At 43.3% G+C, this 23,794-nt stretch overlaps 1 protein-coding gene across 2 annotated transcripts in view; it reads right to left on the reverse strand.

The window, feature by feature from the left end:
* Positions 1-376: 376 nt before the first annotated feature.
* Positions 377-23,794, reverse strand: part of si:ch211-250c4.3 (uncharacterized protein LOC100535981 homolog) — a 61,027-nt gene continuing 37,609 nt past the window's right edge. The window contains exons 4-8 of one of the 2 annotated variants that reach the window (XM_060841835.1): positions 19,124-19,295; positions 16,830-16,963; positions 12,703-12,818; positions 11,383-11,501; positions 377-3,125 (exon numbers count right to left, since the gene is read on the reverse strand). In XM_060841835.1, coding sequence (XP_060697818.1) covers positions 11,405-11,501; positions 12,703-12,818; positions 16,830-16,963; positions 19,124-19,295 — 519 coding nt within the window. In that variant the 3' untranslated portion in view covers positions 377-3,125; positions 11,383-11,404. The remainder of the gene's footprint in view (positions 3,126-11,382; positions 11,502-12,702; positions 12,819-16,829; positions 16,964-19,123; positions 19,296-23,794) is intronic. The other variant, XM_060841836.1, reaches the window with a different exon arrangement.

Consider the following 23,794-nt stretch of genomic DNA (forward strand, 5'->3'; position numbering starts at 1 on the left):
GCAATGTAATCTACCCTTTAATACCCCAATGCACTCTCCCATTATAAACCCCATTTTAACTCACCCACTGTAGACCCCAGCCTTTCTTTGTTACCACCCTTTCTGTAACCCTGCTATTCTAAACCTGTTCTAGCTTAATTCTAACTTCTTGTTGCCTTGGATTCAAGACTGGATGAATGTCATCTGCTGCATTAGTGTGGTATTTGCCCCGTACACAGACCCAATGCTCTGTGGTCTGTCTCTGAATGAGGGTAGAGATTAAGGTACACAGCAAGTGAAGATTGCACCAGTACATTTCAAAATTCAATTCACTCTGGAGCTGGGTCTCAATATTCTTCAATAACTTGACATATGCAATGATTTTTGAACGTTCAACTTCTTGAATATTTGCCTTTTATTAGTACCCACAGCCATCTGAGAACATTTTGTTGAGTTACAATATATAGAAATCTGTTACTATTTGTAATATTACACAGATCAAGCTTCACAGTTAGAACAATCTGATAAATATATCTGTATATGAAAGATAATGTATGATAAATCTTTATGTAGTATTCACATTGTTTAAAAACAAAACAGCTTCCTAAGAAGAAGGTTTGTTGAATCATATTAATTAAAACCTTTCTGCTCAGGCACAGTATTAATTTTTGCTGCCCTCGTCAATTTCACTGGTCAGATTTTTGTTTCTGTGGTGTTGCTGTCTTAACCTTTTTGGGAGATCAGTGTAAGATCCTGTATATTGGCCCAGTATGGCTATTTACAGTATTTCTCTGGAGATCTGGTGATCTCTTCACTGCCAGCTTTGGAAAGAAATTCCTCGTATTCAAGTCAATGTGTTCAGAGTCAAACCCATTGGGAAAGTGCCTCAGTTTGGGCAACAGACCTCCCCCCCCCAACCACATGTCATCAGGGGAGTGTCAGACACTGGCCCCTCTTGAGTAACACCCCTTAATTCAAACATCCTGAAGTGGGGAGTTTAGATTTTTGGAGCGGTTCACCAGTGAATACCACTGCTCCTGGGCTTTGGATTTTGAAATGAACAGTGCAGGAGTTGGTGATAATTGAAATAATAGTAACATATGCAGACCTTGAACCCCTGAGTAAAGCTTAATGCTTGATAATCTGTAAAAATGTGTTCATTGATGCCAATTGGTATCAGGGTAGGGGAATGGGTCTGGGTGGGTTACTCTTCGAAGGGTTGGTGTAGACTGATTGGTCCGAAGGGCCTGTTTCTGCACTATAGGGATTCTAATTCTAAAACAAAATGCTGGCGATTGCAACGGGTCAGACAGCATCCATGGAAGACAGCAAGCTATCGTTTCGAGTCTAGATAACACTTCATCAGAACTGAAGTAAAGTGTGGATAGGACAGCATTTATGCTATAGTTGGGTGGGGGAGCATCCTGGGGGTAGTACATGTAGGGTGCTGGTGAAGAAAAGATATTGTTAGTTCAGTTTAACTGATTGGAATGTGAGAATGGCAGAACAATGGTACGTCTCCTGCCAGACTTGAAAGGATTGTAAGTGGGATGGGGGGAGGAGAGGACAATCTAAAAGAAAGGGAAGAAATATTCATAATTTAAACATATTGAACTCCATAGTAAGTCCAGAAGGCTGTAAAGTGCCTAGTCTGAAGATGAGATGTTGTTCCTCCAATTTGTACCATGATTTACTGCAGCATGCCAAGGACAGGCATGTAGGCATATGAGCAGCACGCTATGTTAAAATCATCAGCAACAGGAATGTCAGGGTCCTGCTTGTGCACAGACTGGAGGTGTTCCGCGAAGCAGTCACCCAGTCTGCATTTGGTTTCTCCAATGTAGAGTAGGCCACATTGGGTGCAGTGGATACAATACACAAGATTGAAGGAGGTACAAGTGAAATGCTGCTTCATCTGGAAAGACTGTTTAGGCCCCCAGATAGTGAGCAGGGAGGAGGTGAAAGGGCAGGTGTTGCACCTTCTGTGGTTACATGGGAAGGAGCTGAAGAGAAAGGGAGTGGTGTTGGTGGTTGTGGAATGGACTGGAGTGTCCCAGATGGAATAATCCTTGAGAAATGGTGATGTGGGGGTGAGGAGAAAGTATGTTTGGTGGCGGCATTCTGCTGGAATTATCTGAAATGATGGAGAATGATCCTTTGAATGCAGAGGCTGGTGGAATGAAAAGTGAGCACAAGGGCAACCCAACCACACTGTTGTGAGTGATGGGAAGGGGCAAGGGCAGAAACATGGTTGATAGGTGGAATGCGATTGAAGGCCCTGTCAACCACAGTGGGTGGGAAACCATGGTCATGGATGAAGCAACCAATGTCAGCAGCGCTATTTTGGAAAATGGCATCATTCAAATGGATTCTCTGATGAAGAGTCATCTAGACTCTCCATGGATGCTGCCTGACCCACTATGATCTCCAGCATTTGTTGTCCTCAGTACAGATTCCAGCATCTTCAGTAATTTGTTCGGACATTTTCTTTCGTGGAACTGTAGTTTATCGGAAATATCTTAAATATGTCCGAGGTCTATAATCATAGTTGCAGTTCAGCCAGAAACCAAACCAAGAAACTGAAAACAATATAAGATAAAACAATCATTTTGACAAAGACAGAAATTCCTGGAAAACTTCAGCAGGTCTAGCAGCATTTGTGGAGAGAACTCAAAGTTAACTCAAGTTCTGAAGGAGGGTCATGCGACCCGAAATGTTAACTCTGATATCTCTCCACAGATGCTGCCAGACCTGCTGAACCTTTCCATGAATTTCTGTTTTTGTTTCTCATTTACACCATGTGCAGCTATTTTGGTTTTTAATCATTTTGACAATCCAGTTGACATTACTTGAAGTCAGAACTTTGTCAATTAGTGAATAGTACAAACATAAAGAAGGTCACAGAACCTCACGCATTACAGAAAAGATGGATAAACACAATCTTCAACATAGCGGACCTGGCTTCTAACAAACTGGTCTGCTTTGTATTTAAAATAAGTTTCCAGAAATTCCTGGATGACAGATCAAAGCAGCCACTCAGTAGTGCCAACTGTGCTATGTCCATAGTGCTGCCCCAGAGACTCCCTCTCTACTGGATCAGATAGATTGTCACACGTTATTAGAATTTCTCTGGACAGTGTTCTTATCTGCAAGAATATGGAGAAAATGTCAGGTCAACAGAAACAGCTCCCATTACATTAGCTATCAAATCCACTGGGTTATTTAACAGTGATTTTGAAATTCAGTAACATCGAACCCTTATATTTCAACTGCAGAAACAACTGCACAAAACCAGCAATCTAGTAACTAGCTCTATATGAACATGACCTTCACTAAAATCTATAAGTATGATCCCCAGAATGGAACAGAAACACATGCAATTGACCCTAATTTATATCTTGCAATTTGAAATAATTTGCTCATGGGCTGTTTGCCTTACATGGATTTTAGCTGAAAATGTGTTGCTGGAAAAGCGCAGCAGGTCAGGCAGCATCCAAAGAGCAGGAGAATCGACAGTTCGGGTATAAGCCCTTCTTCAGGAATGTTTAGCAGGCGAATCGACGTTTCGGGCATGAGCCCTTCTGATCTCCAGCATCTGCAGTCCTCACTTTCTCCTTTACATGGATTTTAGCCATTAATTTGTTACAATCCAGGAGGGAGTGGTATAGTCTGAGAGAGAGTTCAGGAGGGTGCGGGACAGTCTGGGAAGGGGTGAGACAGTTCAAAGGATTGATGGAACAGTGTGTGAGGGGATGAGCCAGTCCAGGAGGTGGTGGGACAGTGTGGGAGGGTGCGGGCAGTCTGGGAGGATTTAGGACAGTGTGGAAGGGGCTGGGGCACTCTGAGAGGGGTAAGATAATCCAGGACAGGATGTAACAGTCAATGAGGGGAATGGGACATTCTGGGAGGGGTGTGTGTGTGTGGGACAATGTGGAAGAGGGGAGAGACTATTTGAGATTAGGTGGGATTGTCTGTGAGAGGGTCAACAGTGTGGGAAAGGGTGAAATAGGCTGGGAGGGGGTGAGATAGTCCAAAACAGGTCAAGACAATCTGAGAGAAGGGTGGGGTAGTGTGGGATGGGGTGGGACAGTCTGGGATGATTTGGGACCGTCAGGGAGGGGTGGACAGGGTTGGGGGAGGGGGAGAGACAGTCCCAGGAGGGGTTGAGGTAGACTGGGAGAGAGTGGGTCAGTGTGGGAAGGGGTGAGTCAGTCCTGGAGGGGGTTGGGCAGTGTGGGAGATACGTGATGTGAGGGATGAGTGTTGACCAAGTGCTTTCTAAAGAAAACCAAACTGTAACAGAACTGGAAAGAAGATAGGTGACTGGTTGATGAGTATTTTGTCCTTTTTCTCTCTGCCTCATGTATTGATTTAAACAGAAAGCTGGGAAATGATAAACACTCAGTATTACACTGGGTAATTAAAGAATTGTATAAAGATGTATTGAGGAGTTAGACAGTGTACTGACTGGGATAAGAGAGGACAGTGGCTGAGCCTTGGCATGATAGTCTTGAGGCTCCCCTGTGGTTCAGAGTGTGTACCCAGCTGGTTCAGCTTGTGCTCAGGGTTTCTAACTTCTGGAGAAGCTGGAGTCTTTGTGGAGTAGCCAGTGGATCAACTTTCCCTGGATCATTTGTTCAGGTGCCCACACTATGTGCACTGATTGTTTAGGATGGGAGGTGGGAGACTGTCCAGAAAATTAGGAAGAGGCAGGGTGTACAGGAAGATTTTATGGTGATTTCTGAAGCAAGTGCTTTGTATTGGAGCACGTTGGTCTGACCATATTCTTAAGGAATATAGCCCAAAACAGTGCAAACAACTACAGGCTATAGAGTGAGGAGGACTGTTAAACCAAGCTGCCTGCACTTCTTAATGAAAAGCAAAAGAACTGCAGATGCTGGAAATCAGAAACAAAAACCAAAGTTACTGGAAAAGCTCAGCAGGTCTGGCAGCATCTGTGCAGAGAAATCAGAGTTAATGTTTCAGAGGGGTCCGGTGACCCTTCCTCAGAATTTGAGTTAATCCTGATTTCTCTCCACAGATAATGCCAGACCTGTTAAGCTTTTGTTTTTGCTGCCTGTCCTTCTTCCATGGTTACATCTCTACCTGGGCATCCTTGGCAAGGGAGCACAAAGTTGTCCAGACTGTAACCAATGGGCACAGTCAGACTATCATCACTCCCCATGACCAAGTTTTAATTTAAACTTTCTAAGTTTCAGTTGTGATTTGATCTTTGTTACAGTTCCCATTTAAGGAGCTACTGCATTTTAATTTGGATTGATTCTATTCGAACTGGTCCACTTAAAATAGAATAAAGAGTCAGGAGATGGTTCAGAGGCTCCCAGGCTTCTGCAGTCTTGAGTCTGTGTTCCACAGGTACAGAGATTACATGAGGTTGCAGCTCCTGTTTCACTTTTTAAGGGGTCTGCTTCTTAAATTCTTTGTGCTTTAGACACTTGTTTCTGAGCTTTGGTCACACAGGGCATAGAATAAAGGGAAGATCTGAGGATCTCCTCATGGGCCTGGCCAAGGAGGCCATAACGATGTATAGACAGTGCGCAGTGGAGGGAATTGTTAAACCTGACAACCTCCCTCTGTGTTTATTTGCAGATGAGGGTGTGCTCAGATGCATGCTGCGTGGTGACCTAACCCTAATCCTCATCCTAATTTCAGACCCTTCGTGACCAATGGGCACCACAGGAGTGGGATATATTACTTCCATCCAAACAAATTATTTCAATTTAGTTTTAAATTTGCTCTAAACATTTAACTTTATAAAGGGCTGGTTCTCTTCTAATTTGGCTTAATCTGATTTAAATGTTTGTCAAAAGATTACAAAGAGTCTGGTGGGAGATTTTGTGGTGCAGTGGTAGTGTCCCTATCTCAGAGCCAAATAATCTGTGTTCAAATCCTACCTGTTCGGGAGGTGTTTATTAACATCTCTGAACAAATTTGTTAGAAACTATCTATAGGAAGCCCAGTTCAAGTCTCGCCTGTTCCAGAGGTGTGTAATAACATTTCTGAACAGGTTGATTTCTATAATAGAAATGAAGAATAAGAACAAGGGAACCTACAAAGGCAGGTTGCCTACATGTAAATGCATATAGTATGATGAATAAGGACGATGAGTTACAAGCATAAAATTTCTCTCTGGAACTTTGACGAATTGGCAATGATGAAAATGTGGCTTAGAATAGTGAGGACTGGATTCTCAATGCACAAGGATGTGGAATATTTAGAATAAAGATAGCAATAGGATGAAAGAAAGTTGTGTGGCAGCAATGATTTGGGAGGAGCTAGAAAAAGGGTGTAATGACAAAATCCATTTATTGAGATCTGAGAAGCAAGAAATCTATGTATGATTGCACTACTGAGGTCATTCTATAGACTTCCAAATAGTGAGAGAAATAGAAATCCAGATTTACAGGGAGATTACAGAGAACTATAAGGTAATGATTCTGGTGGAATTTAATTACCAAAATGTTGATTTGGGTAATATTAGACTAAGGAGAAAGGAGTGGAGGGATTTCTGAATTGAGTTCAAGGTAACATCCTTGTTCAGTATGTTAGGAGATGCTGCCTGACCTGCTGCGCTTTTCCAGCAACACATTTTCAGCTCTTGTTCAGTATGTTCCCATATGGTTTTCAGAAATGAAGTGGGCCAAGTGGACCGAGTAGCTGGGGTAACATTTCGTTAAGACTGATCATTGTGTAGTGAATAGATTAGTAATGGAGAAGAGCTGGGAACAACTGAGACTAGAACGTATAAATCAGAGAGAAAAAAAAAATCAATGGGACCAGAATAGACCTAGTCAGCATAAAGTGGAATTTATGTTTTGCAGGGAAATCTATAAAGGAACCATGGCTGATCTTTAAGGAAGAGATGCTTCAGGTGTAGACTAGGTACATTCCTACAAGGACAAAAGGTAGAGCAGCCAAAATCAGGGCTGTTTGGATAATGAGGAGATTGAGATTATGATAAAATAGAAAGAGGGTGTATTCTTCAAGTGGAAAGTAGGATAGGGGAAGTGAACAGGGACAAAGACTGAATAAGTGAGAATATGAGAACAGAATAGTGATCAACATGAAAGGGAACCGAAACATCATCTACTGGCATGGAAATGATAAACTGTTAGTGAAGCAGGGTGATGCCTATCAGGGATAATGAAGGTGATGTGTTTTGAGGAGTGCAAGGCAAGAATATTTGATGCGCTCTTTGTACTGTGTTTATTAATGGAGAGGAATCTCCAGTAGATGGTAGTGACATTGGATAGGGTGAAAAGAGGAAATACTGGAAAAGCTTGGGATATGTAAGTTTGAATAGGATGAATCCCAGGCAAGTGGTCATGGAAGTAATGGAAGGGCTTGTCAAAACCTTTGAATGTACCCGAGCTACAGGGATGGTGCAACAGGACTGGAAAATGGGAAATGTGACACCTTTATTCAAAAGGGGCTGTAAAAGACATCCCTACAGGCCAGTTGGTCTAACATCAAAAAATTGATGAAGGTTTGGAACACATAATTTGGGGAGAGAAACACAAGACATTTGGAAAGGTTTGAGTTAGTTAAGGAGAACCAGCACAAATTTGCAAATTGTGACTAATCAAATTGACGTTTTTGCCGAAGTATTACAGCAGGCTGATTAAAAAAAATGTGGATGTTATCTTTATGGATTTTAAGAATGCCTTTGACAAAGTAATAAATAAAAGACTGGTAAACAAAGTTGAGGCTGATGGGATAGGAGGGTTAGTGTCGAACAGGATCCAAAGATCGTTTAAAAAGAGAATTCCTGATGAAGAGCTTATGCTCAAAACGTCGACTCTCCTGCTCCTTGGATGCTGCCAGACTGGCTGTGCTTTTCCAGTGCTACATTTTTTGACTTTGGGAAACGTTTGTTTATCAGATGTGGCTGGTTGAGAGTGGTGTTCCTCAAGGGTCAGTGCTACGGCCACTATTTTGTTTGCTGTATGTAAAAGAATATCAGAATACAGAACAAAATTTCAAAGTATCAACTCAGTGGAGTTGCACACAGTGAGGATGGTGCCAATTGAGTGTAACAGGACATTGACAGGCTAGCAGAATGGCAGATAAGTGGCAGATGCAGTTAATACAAGAAATTGTGCGGTGATGTATTTTGACAGATGAGTAAGGGAGACACAACATGCAGTTTTAATCTGTGGAGGTGATAGGCATATTGAGAGAGTGATTGTAAAGTAAATGGGATCTTGGTCTTTGCAAAAACAGGCAATGAATACAAAACAGGGAAAGTTATGCTGAACCTTCATAAATCTCTGGTTGACTCCATCTAGTCACTATATTTTAGGAATTGTATGAGGTTCTCAAGAAGGTGCAGGAGATCTACCAAATTATTTTTACGGATGGGGTGGGGGTGCTGACTCATTACAAGATTAGGGTCAGCAAAGCTGGGATGTTTTCTTTCAAGCAAAAGTTCAGAGAACTGTTGACAGTAGCGCACTAGATTAGGATATCTTTAGATAAGGAACATGGATTAAGAATGAAGATGAAGAAGACAAAGAGACTTGGTGCTAAGCAGAAACTTAACCCCAGAAGTGAAAACTGAAGTAAAAATTCCTTGAGTAAGTCATACAGTCATACAGCACAGAAACAGACCCTTTGGTCCAACCAGTCCATGCCGAACGTAATCCCAAACCTAACTAGTCCCACCTGCCTGCTCCTGGCCCATACATCTTCAGATCTTTCCTATTGGAATATCCATCCAAATGTCTTTTAAACATTGTAACTGTACCCATATCTACCACTTTCTCAGGAAGTTCATTCCTGTTATGAGAATTTGTCTCTACCATCCTTATAAGCAGTGAGTTCCAGATTCCCACCACCCTCTGAGTGAAAACATTTTTCCTCACATCCCCTCTAATCTTCCTTCCCCTTACCTTAGTTCTATGCCCTCAGTCATTAATTCCTCCATCAAGAGGAAAAGCTTTTCCCTGTCTGCCCTCTCTATGCCCTTCATAAATGTTTTACATCTCAATCATGTCCCCTCTCAATCTCCTCCTCTGCAAGCAAAACAACTCAGTCTGTCTAATCTCTCTTCATAACTGAAACTGCCTAGCTCTGGCGACATCCAAGTAAATCTCCTCTGCACCCTTTCCAGTGCAATCACATCCCTTCTGTAATGTGGATTCCAGAACTGTACTATAGTTCCAGCATAATCTCTCTGCCCTTAAATTCTGTATTGTGGCTAATGCAGGCAAATATCCCATGTGCCTTCTTAACCACTTTATCCACCTGTCCTGATACCTTAAGTGAGCATGCACATCAAGGTCCTTCTATTTTTTGGTGCTTCCCAGTGTCCCACTATTCATCATGAATTTCCTTACCTTGTTTATCCTGCCCAACTGCATTATCTTATGTACTTTCAGTCCCAATGTATAAAATAGTATTAGTTTGGATTTATGTACTCAATTTAGAGACATTTCCTGTAATTCTGGACCTTGAATTCAAATCTACCCTGTGTTATGATTATGTGAAAACTGTTGACTTTAAAAAAGAGATTATTAGCTGTAAGAAGGACTCAGCAGGATTTAATGCTTTAAAATGTTTTCTGTAGCAATTGACAAAAAATACATGATTGACCAAAGACTATTTCTTTTCAACAAAAGAAACCAAAATTGCTGGTATAACTCAGCAGGTCTGACAGCATCTGTGGAGAGAAAGCAGTGTTAATGTTTCAAGTCTGGTGGCTCTTCATCATAATTTCTGTGGAGAAAGTGAGGACTGCAGATGCTGGAGATCAGAGATGAAAATGTGTTGCTGGAAAAGCGCAGCAGGTCAGGCAGCATCCAAGGAGCAGGAAAATCGACGTTTCAGGCATGAGCCCTTAAGAGCCCATGTCCAAAACGTCGTTTCTCCTGCTCCTTGGATGCTGCCTGACCTGCTGCGCTTTTCCAGCAACACATTTTCAGCTCATCATAATTTCTGTGGGCAACTTATAATTTAACTACATAAACTGCAATTCCCTTGTATATCTCCCACCCATTGCACTCCCTGTAGATTGACGGTCCTTTAAAGACTTTCTTCACTTAACATTTTATTAACATTTTCTATTTTCTACAAATAAATAGGCTGTAACTATAGGCAAATAATCACTAATAATGATATTTAATTATCATCAAATAACTCTACTAGTAAAAACTCTAACCTCCCAATAAACTTCCCCCTCACATACACAGACAGGAAAATAACATGGGTGTTATGGATGAAGGCAAAAAACTGGGAAAGCAGTTCAGTAGTCAAGGAATCTGCTCAGATGGTTCTTGTTTTGGTCAAAAGTCTGCTTCTCAGTCTTTGAAAAAATTCCTATTCCTTGGGGGCAGCTGACCACAGGCAATGGGAGATACAATTGTGAGATACTAAATAGAATGGAGATATTCAGCTTTGTCCGAATCAAGGCTGTGTTAGCATCATACAAACGGAACCTGAATCTTAGATAAAGAATGCTGAGCTGCCACATTCTGTTTATAATGTTACGCAGCTCGGAGATATGGTCAATAGGCAAAGAAACTATTGTGTGAGCTCAATGCATTTGAGTTGTGCACAGGAGAACGTTTTGTGTGCATATATACCACATGTATTGAAGGATTAATGAAGAAGTGCTGGAAATGGCTGAAAAAGAGAGGAAATTAATGAATAATACCCAAGAGTGAAAGAAAGAGAATGAAGGAGAGTGAGAGAGATCAATACTTCAGTCAGACAGTGGTTGAAAGGTGGTTTGGCAGAAAATGCATGAGGGAAATGGAGGAGAAAACGCACTGGAAGCAGGATTCCTGTGTAGGGGCAGAACAGGACTGGGAGAGGGGCAAGATTCATACCAGATGTGTTTATCTCTGAAGAATACTTATGAATGAGAGAAGGCAGGCAAGGAACAACTCACCCCTCCAGCTGAGGCCACAAGGACAAGAGGGTACAGATATTACAGTGCGAGGGAGGCATAGTGAATGGTGCTGGGTGTCAATGAGGAATCTGCTGGGAATGGGGATTAGTGCTATTGATAGATGAAGACTGTACAAGGGACATGAGAATGGTGCTGGAGTGGTGGAGAATGTGCTGGGGGGTAGGGGGTGGTGCTGGGGGCAGGGGGTGGTGCTGGGGGCATGGGGAATGGTACTGGGGGTAGGGGGTGGTGCTGGGGGCAGAGGGTGGTGCTGGGGGCATGGGGAATGGTACCAGGGGTGATGGGGAATGTGGAGAAAAACCTTTGCCAACAGCAAGTGAGTGAAACTCGCAGGGCTATAGGGAATGAATGTGGGAGTGGGGCTGACTGGATAGCTCTGTCAGGAGCTGGCATAGATTTAATGGACTCTGTCTGGTGTAACTGACTCTAAAAATCTGTGATATTAATGGCAGCTGAAAGATGAGACTCACTTCACTAAATTTGCCCAAACAATCAGGGAGTGTACTCCCAGTCACTGTTCCTGTTGAGGCCCCAGACACTGGCAGAATTTGTCTCCTTAATCAGAGGACTGCTTCTTCCATCTTCCGGCCTAAAGATTGAAACAGATTAATTAACAATGATCTTTAAGTAGTTCTGAACCACCTGCATGACCCAGATATGCTGTTTAGCTCAGGCATTGGCAAGTGTGGGCTAGAACCACGACTGGTCTGTCTGTGAATGTTGGATAATCTCTTTGCTTGTTACTTACTTGTTGCTCTACCTGTTCTGTAGCCGTGGAACTATGGCTGCCTATTCTCTGCCAGCAGAACCATCAATCTGCCTTTCATCATGCTTGGAACATCACACTGTCAATTCATCTCTCTGTCTGTTCTCCACCTTGAACCATCACTCTGCCTGTCCTGTGCCCCTGTGTCATATCCTAAAGTCTGAAACTGAATACAAAGATTCCCTGGAGCATTTCTGGCACCTGCTGTGGGAGGCCTGATCAGATAGTAGGATGTCACCCTTGGTGTGGTCAACCATGGAGATCACAGGTATACAACACCTTTCTTTTTACACCAGCATGTAAAGTTGGGTAATTCCCTACCCAACAGGGTGGCACGGTGGCTCAGTGGTTAGCACTGCTGCCTCACAGCGCCAGGGACCCAGGTTCGATTCCAGCCTTGGGTGACTGTCTGTGTGGAGTTGCACGTTCTCCTCATATCTCCAGGTGCTCTGATTTCCTCCCACAGTCCAAAGATGTGCAGGTTAGGTGAATTGGCCATGCTAAATTGTCCTTAGTGTTAGGTGCATTAGTCAGAGGGAAATGGGTCTGGGTGGGTTACTCTTTGGAGGGTCGGTGTAGACTTGCTGGCCTGTAGGGCTGTTTCCACACTGTAGGGAAATTTAATAAACAGCGGTATGCAGAGAGGGAGGAGTCAGAAATATGTCTATGTGCTTAGAGAACTGTAGAAACTTTCATGACAGACACAAACCTATCTCTTTACCATCCCACTTCATACACAGTGCATTGATCATTTCCCTTTCTCCCTGCCCTGACCCCAACACTTGAGTGCATCTCCTAACACTATCTGGAGACACATGGTACTCTCTCTCCCCACCCACTAATATCACTGGACATCTATACTACAACCCCCCCCCCCACCACTAACCCCACCAATTCTAGAGAAAGAGACAGAGCAAAGCTCAATCCCCTCAGCTTGTGCATGTGGTGCAGACCTGCAAAAGATGTCAGTGTAGGAGAAAAATACATGCATTAGGCGTAATGCAGGGCAAGAGCCAATAATTACCTATAAAGCTGAGGGCAGGACTGCTTTAACATGGTAAATGAATCTCTGACTGGGCGAGTTTTTAACTTGGAATCACGAAGCAGGAGCTTGATCTTCCCACTGGATTGGCCTTCCGCCTGAAATGCACAACAGAAAAGATTGAGCAATGTTCCCGGTGAAGTTGAAATACAAACAGAAGGTCAAGGAGCTCAATGGGTCAAGCAGTGTCTGTGGAGAGAGGAACTGAGTTAATAAGCTGCATTTTCACCATCAAGGTGGGTAGCTCGAGTCAGGACATTTCCCAGCCTGGTTTGCCCGCATCCAAACAAGAGCTGTACTGGTTTCATTCTGGGGGTAGGCCAGACTGGGTGCCAGCTAAAGTAAGGGACCCCATTCTGGTCGCATTTGTCAAACATCAGGCCCTCACCCAGGGTGTTCACTCTATCTCATGCCTATCCATGAGGCCACCTCTATGATGCGTTTGGAGTTTCTAGGCCAGCTCATGATCGCTTCCTTGGCAAACCCAATGTCCCCCATATGCTAACTGACAACACATGCTAACCTTGGCCTCCTGTTGCTCACCTTTACCCTAAACTCCTGCATGCTAACTGGCCCATAGGTGGACCTCAGACTCATAGATAGACCACTCTCAGATAAAATAAAGTTCTAAATACCAATTACAGAGTTCATTGTAATAAAATAAAAACACATCTATTGATAAAAGTCCATTCAGTACGTTAAAACAGCTTGAGTACTTCATCCCTTTGAAAATATTTGTATTCATTACCTCATGTTAAAGTCATGTCTAATAACCTTTTTAAGCTATGAATCAAATTGAACTCCAATGATAATGATTGGTTTCTTTCCACAAACTATTATGAATAATGCCAGGGTGGGTTAGGCAAGTGAGCTGAGGGAGATGGAATGGTTAAGTGAATGAGATGGGATGGAGGTAGGTGTGTAAAGGGGTGGGTGGTCAGATCAGAAGGAATTGTCAGTTTGGGATTGTGTCATTAAGGCAGTTGGAGGGTCGATAGGGTGAGATGGGGCAGCCGGAGTGTTGTGGGCAGAGGGGTGGGAGGGTTGTGATGGCACACAGATGGTCCAAGAATGTTGGAGTTTCAGTGGGAGTTTGAAGGTTGAGGGAATCAGATGGAGGACAGAGTCAGATTGTAGGAGTTATCCAGATCAAAGGTTGGGACAATTGGCAGATTGAGGTGAGGCTGGGGGAGGTTGATGATGGGGTCTAGTCAGGTCAGGTTGGGGGGTGATTGGGGATCTGGTGAAAGGTCAAGAGGAAATTAAAGGGTCAGTTGTATGTTTATCCTGGAGCTAGATGAGATTTTCTCTGCCTGAGATTTCCTAAGTAACAATTGAGATAAGTACCAAGGACCTTCCTGAAGTCTCGGATTCTGCCTTGCAGGTTCTCTGAGAGCCAGAAAATTCCATGTAACAAGTTCAAACTCCCTGGATAGTTCCTGGGGAGGGAGGAAGCCAGGATGTCCAAGGGGTCCTAACTCACATCTCTGGATGTAGGTGTGGTCTCCAGTGTTCCAGATAGTGGGCAATGATTCAGCCTCGGAATATTTTGTATCCAGTTATAGGCATTTCAGTAAGAGTAACAGAAAGAGGGTTTAAGGATACAAGAATGCCTCCAGGGTGAGGAATTTCAATCGTATGGAAAGGCTGTTGTTCTTGCACAGAAGGTTGAAGAGAGATTGAGTAAGGTTTTAAAACCAGGAGGGTTCCAGACAGAGTCGATCAGGAAAACTGTTTCCACTTGGGAAAGGATTGCGAATGAGGGAGATGGGGGTTTAAGGTAATTGGCAAAAGCAACAATGATGACATGAGCAAAAAGTTCTATTTAGCAGTCACCAGTTTAGATCTGAAATGCATTTCATCGAGGCTGAGTCAATTGAGGCGTTGGAAAGGCAATTGAATAATCAGCCAAAGAGGAGAGATTTGTAGAGTAACAGGGAAAGGAAGGCGGAGTGGGGCTAGTTGAGTAACACTTCCACACAGTCGGTACCCCAAAGTGGGCTGAGTGGACTCTCTGCGGTGAAACGAATTTACAGCCAGTTATTCCACTGTGGAAGCATCACTACCAAACCTGCCCCCATTCTAATCTTGCCCTGAAGAGGTTCTGGCAGGGATGGAGAAGTGAAGGTCACAGTGGTGCTGAGGCCAAATATTGCTTGCTGCTGCCTTGTTATGATCAGAGACTTTAAGAGCAGCAACAGCCTACATTCACATAGCATTTTGATTGCAGTGAAACATCCCAAGGTGCTTCACAGCAGCATCAACAAATAAAAATTAAAGCTGAGCCACAGGATGAGCTTTTAGGAAAGGTGACCAAAAGCTTTTGTCAAAGAAATAGGTTTTGTGGGGGAAGGTGAGGACACAAGGCAGGGTGGGTAGGGAGGGAATCCAGCAGGTCCAGCAAATGAAGGTACACCAGCAGATAGAATTACAGGAATGCAGAACTCTTAGAGGGTTGTGGGACTGGAGGAGATTCCAGAGAGCTGAAGGGGCCAGGCCTTGGAGAGATTTGAAAAGAAGAATGAGAATGTTACAATCCTGTGTGTGTGTGTGAGAGAGAGAGAGAAAGAGAGAGAGGGAGAATGGGCACAGAGCTTTGCAGTGGGTTAAGACACAGGCATCAAAGTTTTAGATGACCTCAGGTTATGATGAGCAAGATATGGGTGACCAACATTTGAATGGAATGGTTACAAAACCATAAATAAGGGCTATGGACTGGCTGGGAAAACATTGCATTCAAGTGCTGTTTTGTTGGTGGGAATATGACATAAAAGGTGTAAACAGTCTGGTTTAGTGTCAGTCAGTTGTCAGGATTAAGTCTGTGATTGAGGAATAAAGTAGGGATCAATTCTCTGTTAAATGGGAATGTGCTGGCCAGTCTCCACTAACTAGAGGAACTGCGTCCATTCTTCACTTATGAAATAGCCACAGCTCCTTACACTGCAGTATTAGTGAAGAGTGAGTTGGCATTGTCTTTGTACTTTTATGGTCTATATAACTCAGCAACGATTTCCATAACTCAGTCGCTGATCTGTTTGCTCACTTTAATATTCTCTCTTGTAGCCAAGTTCCACAAGTCAGAGTGTGAGGCACTTGCCTGGATGGGTGCAGCTCCAACAAGACACAAGAAGCTTGACACCAAACAGGAAACAACAGCCCACTTGATTGGCACCATATTCACAAGCATCCATCACTGAAGCACAGTAGCAGCAGTGTATACTATCTATACAATGCACTTCAGAATATCCTTAGACAGCACCTTCCAAACACATGACTACTTCCATTTAGAAGGACAAGCGCAGCAGATATATGGGAATACCACTACCAGAAAGTTCCCCTCCAAGTCAACTCATCATTTGGAAATTTATCATCATTCCTTCATTGCCACTGGTTTAAAATCCTGGAATTCCCTCCCTAACAGCATTGTGGATTTACCTACAGCACATGGACTGCAGCTGTTCAAGAAGGCAGCTCACCACCACCTTCTCAGGGACAACTAGGGATGGGCAGTAAACAAGAATGCTCATGTGCCATGGTAGAATAAAAAGAAAGCTTCCTTAGACCAAAAAAAGAACAGGGACCAAGAAAAGACCACTGCACCCCATGGAGTATCTGCAACCAGCTGTAGGCTCTGCAGTCTCAGTCTGTGACCCTGCTCAGGATTTCCTGACAGAGGCACCATGCTAAATGACTGAACTGAACTTCAAAACATCAGCTTTAACTAATTAACAGGGAAACTGGCCACAAAACAGGATGCACGGATAGTTACAAAAAGTCCCTGTGGATATTGTAGAGAGTCAACACTCGGGTGAGTACAGGAAAAATCAGCAAATGGAAGATCAAAGGCATCTACAGGAGAGTAAAGACAGGAAACACAAAAGCAGGACACTTTCCACTGCCAGCAGCAAGGTCACGGTTGTAATGTTGAACCAGCTGATGACCCAAGGAGAGTTTCAGAATCTTCTATTTTCAAAAATGTCACTCCACTCTATCACACCAAGTGGATTCAGTGCACTTTCTCATAACATTTTCTCAAATCAGTTGCCAATGTTTTTAAAAATGATCTGACTGCCCTTCAAAGTGTGATGTTAACAATTGAAGTTACTCACATCTTGGTGATCCTGGCAGTGAGAGTTGAGCTCACTCAGTTCTTCATGGCCAAGCACCAGGTCTTGCTGACTTAACATTTTTCTGCACATGTACTTTCTGCTGTGTTCTCTGCCGTTTGCCTGTGTATCCTCAGCTGTAACAGAGGCACCTTTATTTAGCAGGTGTGACCCAATTGCTTCCATCATAGCAAGCTCACTGTTGTCACATTCTTGAACCAGGACACAGCAGCCCACCCCAATCCAGCTGAGATCTATGGGTAAGGGACATCCAAACTGCTGTGGAAGTACTACATTTAACAGCTCCCAAATACTGATGGGGGCTTTGTTCACACAATTACCTTAACCCTATTTCATGTAAAGCAGACAGGGTCAAAGCTCCAATCATGGTTGAGTACAGCTTGCATTCAGCAGCATACCCTGATTCACTCACTCACTGCTCAAAGAGTATCAGCAATGTATAAAGCAGAGAACACTGCTCTACAATAGCCTAAGCTGTTCATTCACGGAGCCCTCACTCACTCACCCCTCAGACATTTGTACCCCTCACTGACTAAACCTTCACTTACTGAGCCCCTCAGTCACTGAGCCTCTCACTCAATCACTCCCCACTAACTGAGCCTTCACTCACTGAGCCCCTCATTCAATTGCACTCCACATTAACTGAGCCCTCACTCACTCACTCCTCACTCACTTTCACCCCTCACTCACTGAGTTCTTCCCTCACTCTCTCACCCCTCACTTTCTCACCCCTCACTTTTACTCATCTCTCACTCACTCACCCCTCGTCCCCACTCATCTCTTACTCACTCTCTCAATCATCATTCACTCACTAACTCCTGTAGTTGCGAGATCCCATGTTCAGAGATTAAACTGAATGGTATGTTTGTAGACATACCACTCACTTCAATTGTGGGGTGAAGTGTTAGAAAAAGGTATAAGAGGTATGATTTATAATCATCTAGAGAGGAATAGGTTGGTTAGGAATAGTCAACATGGTTTTGTGAAGAGTAGTCTTGCCTCACAAACCTTATTGAGTTCTTTGAGTGACCAAACAGGTGGATGAAGGTGAAGCAGTTAACATGGATTTCAGTAAGGCATTTGATAAGGTTCCCCACGATAGGCTATTGCACAAAATACAGAGGCATGTGACTGAGGGTGATTTAGCTGTTTGGATTAGAAATTGGCTCGCTGAAAGAAGACAGAGGGTGATGGTTAATCAGAAATGTTCATCCTGGAGTTCAGTTACTAATGGTGTGCCACAAGGATCTGTTTTGGAGCCACTACTGTTTATCATTTTTATAAATGACCTAGGTGAGGGTGAAGAAGGATGGGTTAGTAAATTCGTGGATGACAATAAGGTTAGTGGAATTGTGGATAATTGCTGAAGGATGTTGCAGGTTACAGAGGGACATAGATAAGTTGCAGAGCTGGGCTGAGAGGTGGCAAATGGAGTTTAATGCGGAAAAGTGTGAGAAGATTCACTTTGGAAAGAGCAACAGGAATAGAGTACTGGGCTAATGGTAAGATTCTTGGTAGTGCAGATGAGCAGAGAGATCTCAGTGTCCATGTACATAGATCCATGAAAGTTGCCACCCAGGTTGATAGGGTTGTTAAGAAGGCATATAGTGTGTTAGTTTTACTGATAGAGGGATTGAGTTTCAGAGTCAGGAGGCCATGCTGCAGCTGTACAAAACTCTGGTGCTACCGCACTTGGAGTATTGCATACAATTCTGATCACCGCATTATAGGAAGGATTTGGAAGCTTTGGAAAGGGTGCAGAGGAGACTTACTAGGATGTTGCCTGGTGTGGAAGGAAGGCCTTATGAGGAAAGGCTGGGGGACTTGAGGCTGTTTGCATTAGAGAGAAGGTTGAGAGGTAACTTATAAGTTAAGACATGTAAGATAATCAGAGGGTTAAACAGGTTGGACAGTGAGAGCCTTTTTCATTGGATTGTGATGGCTAGCATGAGGAGACATATCTTTATATTGAGGGGTGATAGATATAGGACAGATGTCAGAGGTAGTTTCTTTACTTCGAGAGTAGTAGGGGCATGGAACGCACTGTCTGCAATGGTAGTAGACACGCCAACTTTAAGGGCATTTAGACAGTCATTGGATAAACATATGGATGAAAATGGAATAGTGTATTATAAGTAGGCTTCAGATTGGTTCCACAGGTCAGTGCAACATTGAGGGCCGAAGGGCCTGTACTGCACTGTAATGTTCTATGTTCTGGGTTCTGTGTAAACTGAGTGTAGTTGGTGCTAGACCAGGAGCTGAAGTCAGTGACAGACCTTGTTGACTGTTGTTCTCTGTCCTCCCTGTGATCTGAGCTGTGTCCTCCCCCTTGAAGGAGATCCCATGGCTTGGAGAGCTGCTGCAAGATCCTATCTGGAGATCAGGGAGGTTTGCCAGACTCTGATAGATCCCAACAGCTCCACACGAGCAGTGATTCAGGAAAAACTCCTGGATGGGGAAAAAAGAAAGGTTTATTGTTAGAGAGTCATCGTGAAGGACTTTAAAGGATAGGGCACTGACCGACACTCCCCCTCCGTCTCCCTTCTATTCCCTCAATCCTCCTTAAAACCCAAGCTCTGAACACCCACTTCCTCAACCCTCCCAAGCTCCCCACTTGTCCCCACTTCCCCAATCCTTGTTTGAGGCTGAGAATCAGAGAAATAGTGAGGGAGTGAAGGACTAAATGTTTTAGTGGTACAGACATAATAGGACATAGGGTCTCTTCTGTACTGTATGATTCAATAATTCTGTGACTGAGGAACTGAGGCCGAGAGACTGAAGGAGTGAGAAATGAAGATCACAAGGAACTGAGGGAATGAAAGAGCAAGGGAATGAACTCTTGGAGTTAGGGAATCAGGGAGCAACTGATTGAGGGAGTGATAAGTTGTCATTCGATTTTTAAATATTTCTGAGTTGGAAGTGCACCTTGATGTCCTGCTGGCCAGCACTTTGATGGTGAAGGGAATCTAACACAGACCAAAAGGCAGTGCTGTGTGTGAGCAGCTGCATATTCTGTAACAACCAGCCTCCAAACGGATATCCTGTTTTCCTGCAAGTTCTCAGCTTTGAAAACCAGTGGAACACCATTCAGCAGAAAATGCATCAGATAACACACGTGTGCACACTCACTCTCTCACACACACACACACACACACACCCATCCGCCCAAAAAGGCAAACTTAAATATACACACAATCAGGCAGTCGTACAGATGCATGTTCACACAATTTAGGCAGACATACAGACAAGCATATAATCAAGCAGATACATAGATATACACATTCAGAATTGGGCTGGCACACACACACATGCACACACAATTCACAAGACCATATGATATAGGAACAGAATCAGGCCATTCTGCTCCACCATTCGATCATGGATGAAATGTATTTCAACCCATTCTCCTGAACAATCAGGCAGATGTACAAACAGGCATGCACATATTCAGGCACACATGATCAGACCCACATACACATACAGATAAACATAGACACATTTTGAGAAAGAAAAGAGATAGTCAAGAAGATTGGCAGAATGAAACAAAACCCTATTGTTCACGCAGATTGAAAGAGCAATTGTTCAGTGAGAGACATACACACATGCACATCCACACATGTGAGACAGAAAGATACAGATTGAGAGAAAGAGAGAAAAACTCACACATATGTAAAAAGTGAGTGAGAGAGAGAGGTTGACCCAGAGAGAAGAGATCCTTATGTTGTCTCTACCCCACGGGGTAGTGGTGAAGAGGGAGTGTGAACCTTTCTCCATCAGACAGTGTTCATTGCACAAAGCTGTTACTGCTCTCAGTGTTAACAGGGCAGACTTTATCTCAGCCGTTTTTCATCTGTTCTCTGTCTCCGTGGATCCCTGTCATTTACTCCCCTTTAAAACAGGCTGTCATTAGATTTGGTTACAGGGCAGTTGTTCTGGGGTCACATCAAGTTCAGTTAATCTCACAGTTTACATCCGAGGGATGTCTGGATCAGCCTGGATCAGCCTGGATCAGCCTGGATGTACAGTTACACAGGGCTAAGTAACTTCCTGAGTAACTTCAATCAACACTGCCTGCTTCAATCGTCCAACCTCCCAATACCTCTCAAACATTTGTGATTTCTATATTCAGTGATCCCCTTATTCCCACAGACCGTCACTCACAGATCCTTACTATCACAGTCCCTTCAAAGGAGGGCTGTGTTAGCACTGGAGACAGTGCAGAGGAGACTTACCAGGATGTTGACTGACTTGGAGAGTTTCAGTTAATGAAGAGAGATTGGACAAATTGGGGTTGTTTTCTCCAAAGCAGAGGAGATTGAGAGGGGACTTGATTGAGATGTATAAAGTTACGAGGGGCATAGATAGGATAGACAGGAAGAAGCAGTTCCCTTTGGTGGTGAGATCAATGACCGGGCGGGGAATACTTTTAAGGTAATCTGGTAAATCTCCATTCGTAGAATCCCAACAGTGTAGAAACAGGCCATTTGGCCCAACAATTCCACACCGACCCTCTGAAGAGTAACCCACCCAGACCCATTCCCCGACCCTACATTTACTCCTAACTAATGCACCTAACCTACACATCCCTGAACTCTAGGGGCAATTTAGCATGGCCAATTAACCTAACTTGTCCTTCCTTAGATAAAGAGACCAGAATTGTTGAGTAGTCTAGGAGAGGTCTTAATGTGGCTGTATACAACTTTAACAAGACATCTTTACTCCTGTATCACGTCCCCTTCTGATGAAGACCAAATACAGTTTGTCCTCGCTACCTGATTGATTTTCCATTTATCCTTGAAATGTGGGCACATTTATTGTCCCTCTCTAATTGAGAACAGCTCAATCTCTGGATTGTAAGGACACCCACAATGCTGTTAGGGAACAAATTCCAGAATTTTGACCTGGTGACGGTGAAGGAACAGCGATGTATTTCCAAGCCAGGGTGAAGTGTTCCACCTCCCAGATACTTTTTAATGACTCATGAACAAAAACACCCACACTTCCCAATCTCTGAATATTTAAGAATTACTTTGCCTTTCTGTTTTATTCCACTAAAGTGAATAACTTCTAGCTTATCCACACTATATTCCATCACCCATATTCCAGCACATTCACTTAGTCTGTGCAAGTTCTCTTCTAGCCTCCTTGCATCCTACTGACAAATTGCATTCCCACCAGTTTCCCAATCAGCAAATGTCGAAATATTACAACTGATCCCACCATCCAAATTATTTCTATCGACTGTGCACAGCTACAGACTCAGCAGTGATCCTCACGGTAACCCACTTGTAACAGCCAGCCATTCTGAGATCGGTCTGTTTATTCCTACTCTCTGTGGGCGGCATGGTGGCGCAGTGGTTAGCACTGCTGCCTCACAGCGCCTGAGACCCGGATTCAATTCCAACCTCAGGCGAACTGACTGTGTGGAGTTTGTACGTTCTCCCCGTGTCTGCGTGGGTTTTCTCCGGTTTCCTCCCACAGTCCAAAGATGTGCGGGTCAGGTGAACTGGCTATGCTAAATTGCCCGTAGTGTTAGGTTAGGGGTATGGGTGGGTTGCGGGTCGGTGTGGACTTGTTGGGCCGAAGGGCCTGTTTCCACACTGTAATGTAATCTATTAACCAATTCTCAATCCATGCAAAAATACCCTCCAACAACCCCATGCGCTATATCAATATTTATTAACCTACTGTGTGGGCCCTAATCAAAAGCCTTCTGAAATTCCAAATACACTATATCCATTCACCAATGCCCTGAGTTATGTCTTCAAAAACTCCAGCATGTTTGTCAATCATAAAGGAAATTCTTTTCCATTATCAATTTCTAAGTGCCTAGTGTTTTATAGTGGATTTTAGAATTTCTCCACTAATGTCAAACTGGAATAAAGCTCATCTAGTACAGGGGATTTATCAACCTTTAAAACAAGACCTCTTCATGAACTTCTTTTAGTCCCTCAATTTCACAAGCCATTTGATTGCCTAAGACTTCTGGGAGATGGTCTAGATCATGTTTTGTGAAGACAGACACAAATTGATTGTTCATTTTTTTCTCCCATTTCCCTGTCCTGCACTATACATTCTGTCTCCACCTGTAATGAACCCACATTTGTCCGAGCTAATCTTTCACTTTGCACACACCTAAAGAAGGCTTTTACAGTCTGTGTTTAAGTTTCATACTCACATTCACATCATTTTTTCACTTTCCTTATAAGTTGCCTCCTTTGCTGGGTTCTATTTTGCTCCCAATCACAGATTTGCCCCATTTCCTGACATCCACATTCCTTTATCTACTACGATATTTAATTTCTTCTGTTGGTCATGGCTAATCCCTTTGGGTGTTTGTGCCTTGAGGGAATGAATGTCTATTGCAGACTGAGTAGTATTGCTTTAAATATGAGGTAAAGGTGAAAGATAAAGTCGCTGTAGTCCCAGAGAACCATGGGGCTGCCCTCCCATTAGAGAAAGACAGCGTGAGATGATTGGGGGTGGTTTAAACTGAGCATCACTACAGCTCAGATGATGATGAAGTTGAAGGCAGGGTTTTCATGGTGACTTCAGCCAATACAGGATTTGAATCTGTTGGTGTTACTCTGCAACTCAAACCAGATGTTCAACCCATTCTTTATATACTAGCTGCTGCCTGTATACTGTCAAATCTTTCCAGTTTTTCCCAAATCACCACAGCCAACTTGCTTCTTATATCCTCATAGTTTATTTTGCTCAGATTTAACACTCTAGTTTCAAAGTATATCACATTGAAACCTAATTTGAAATTATGGTCATTATTTCCCAAACACTTCTTTACAATGAGGTAAATGAGTTATTTCTAATGACACGACACTAAATCCAAAATGACCCAGTCCCTCACCTGTCCTTTAACATATAGCTGAAGAAACAGCATTAGCTTTTCTCTAATTGACTATCCCAGTACTTTAACCCAGCTCCTAGGA

Source organism: Hemiscyllium ocellatum, chromosome 22 (genome assembly GCF_020745735.1).
Source record: "Hemiscyllium ocellatum isolate sHemOce1 chromosome 22, sHemOce1.pat.X.cur, whole genome shotgun sequence".
NCBI lineage: Eukaryota > Metazoa > Chordata > Chondrichthyes > Orectolobiformes > Hemiscylliidae > Hemiscyllium > Hemiscyllium ocellatum.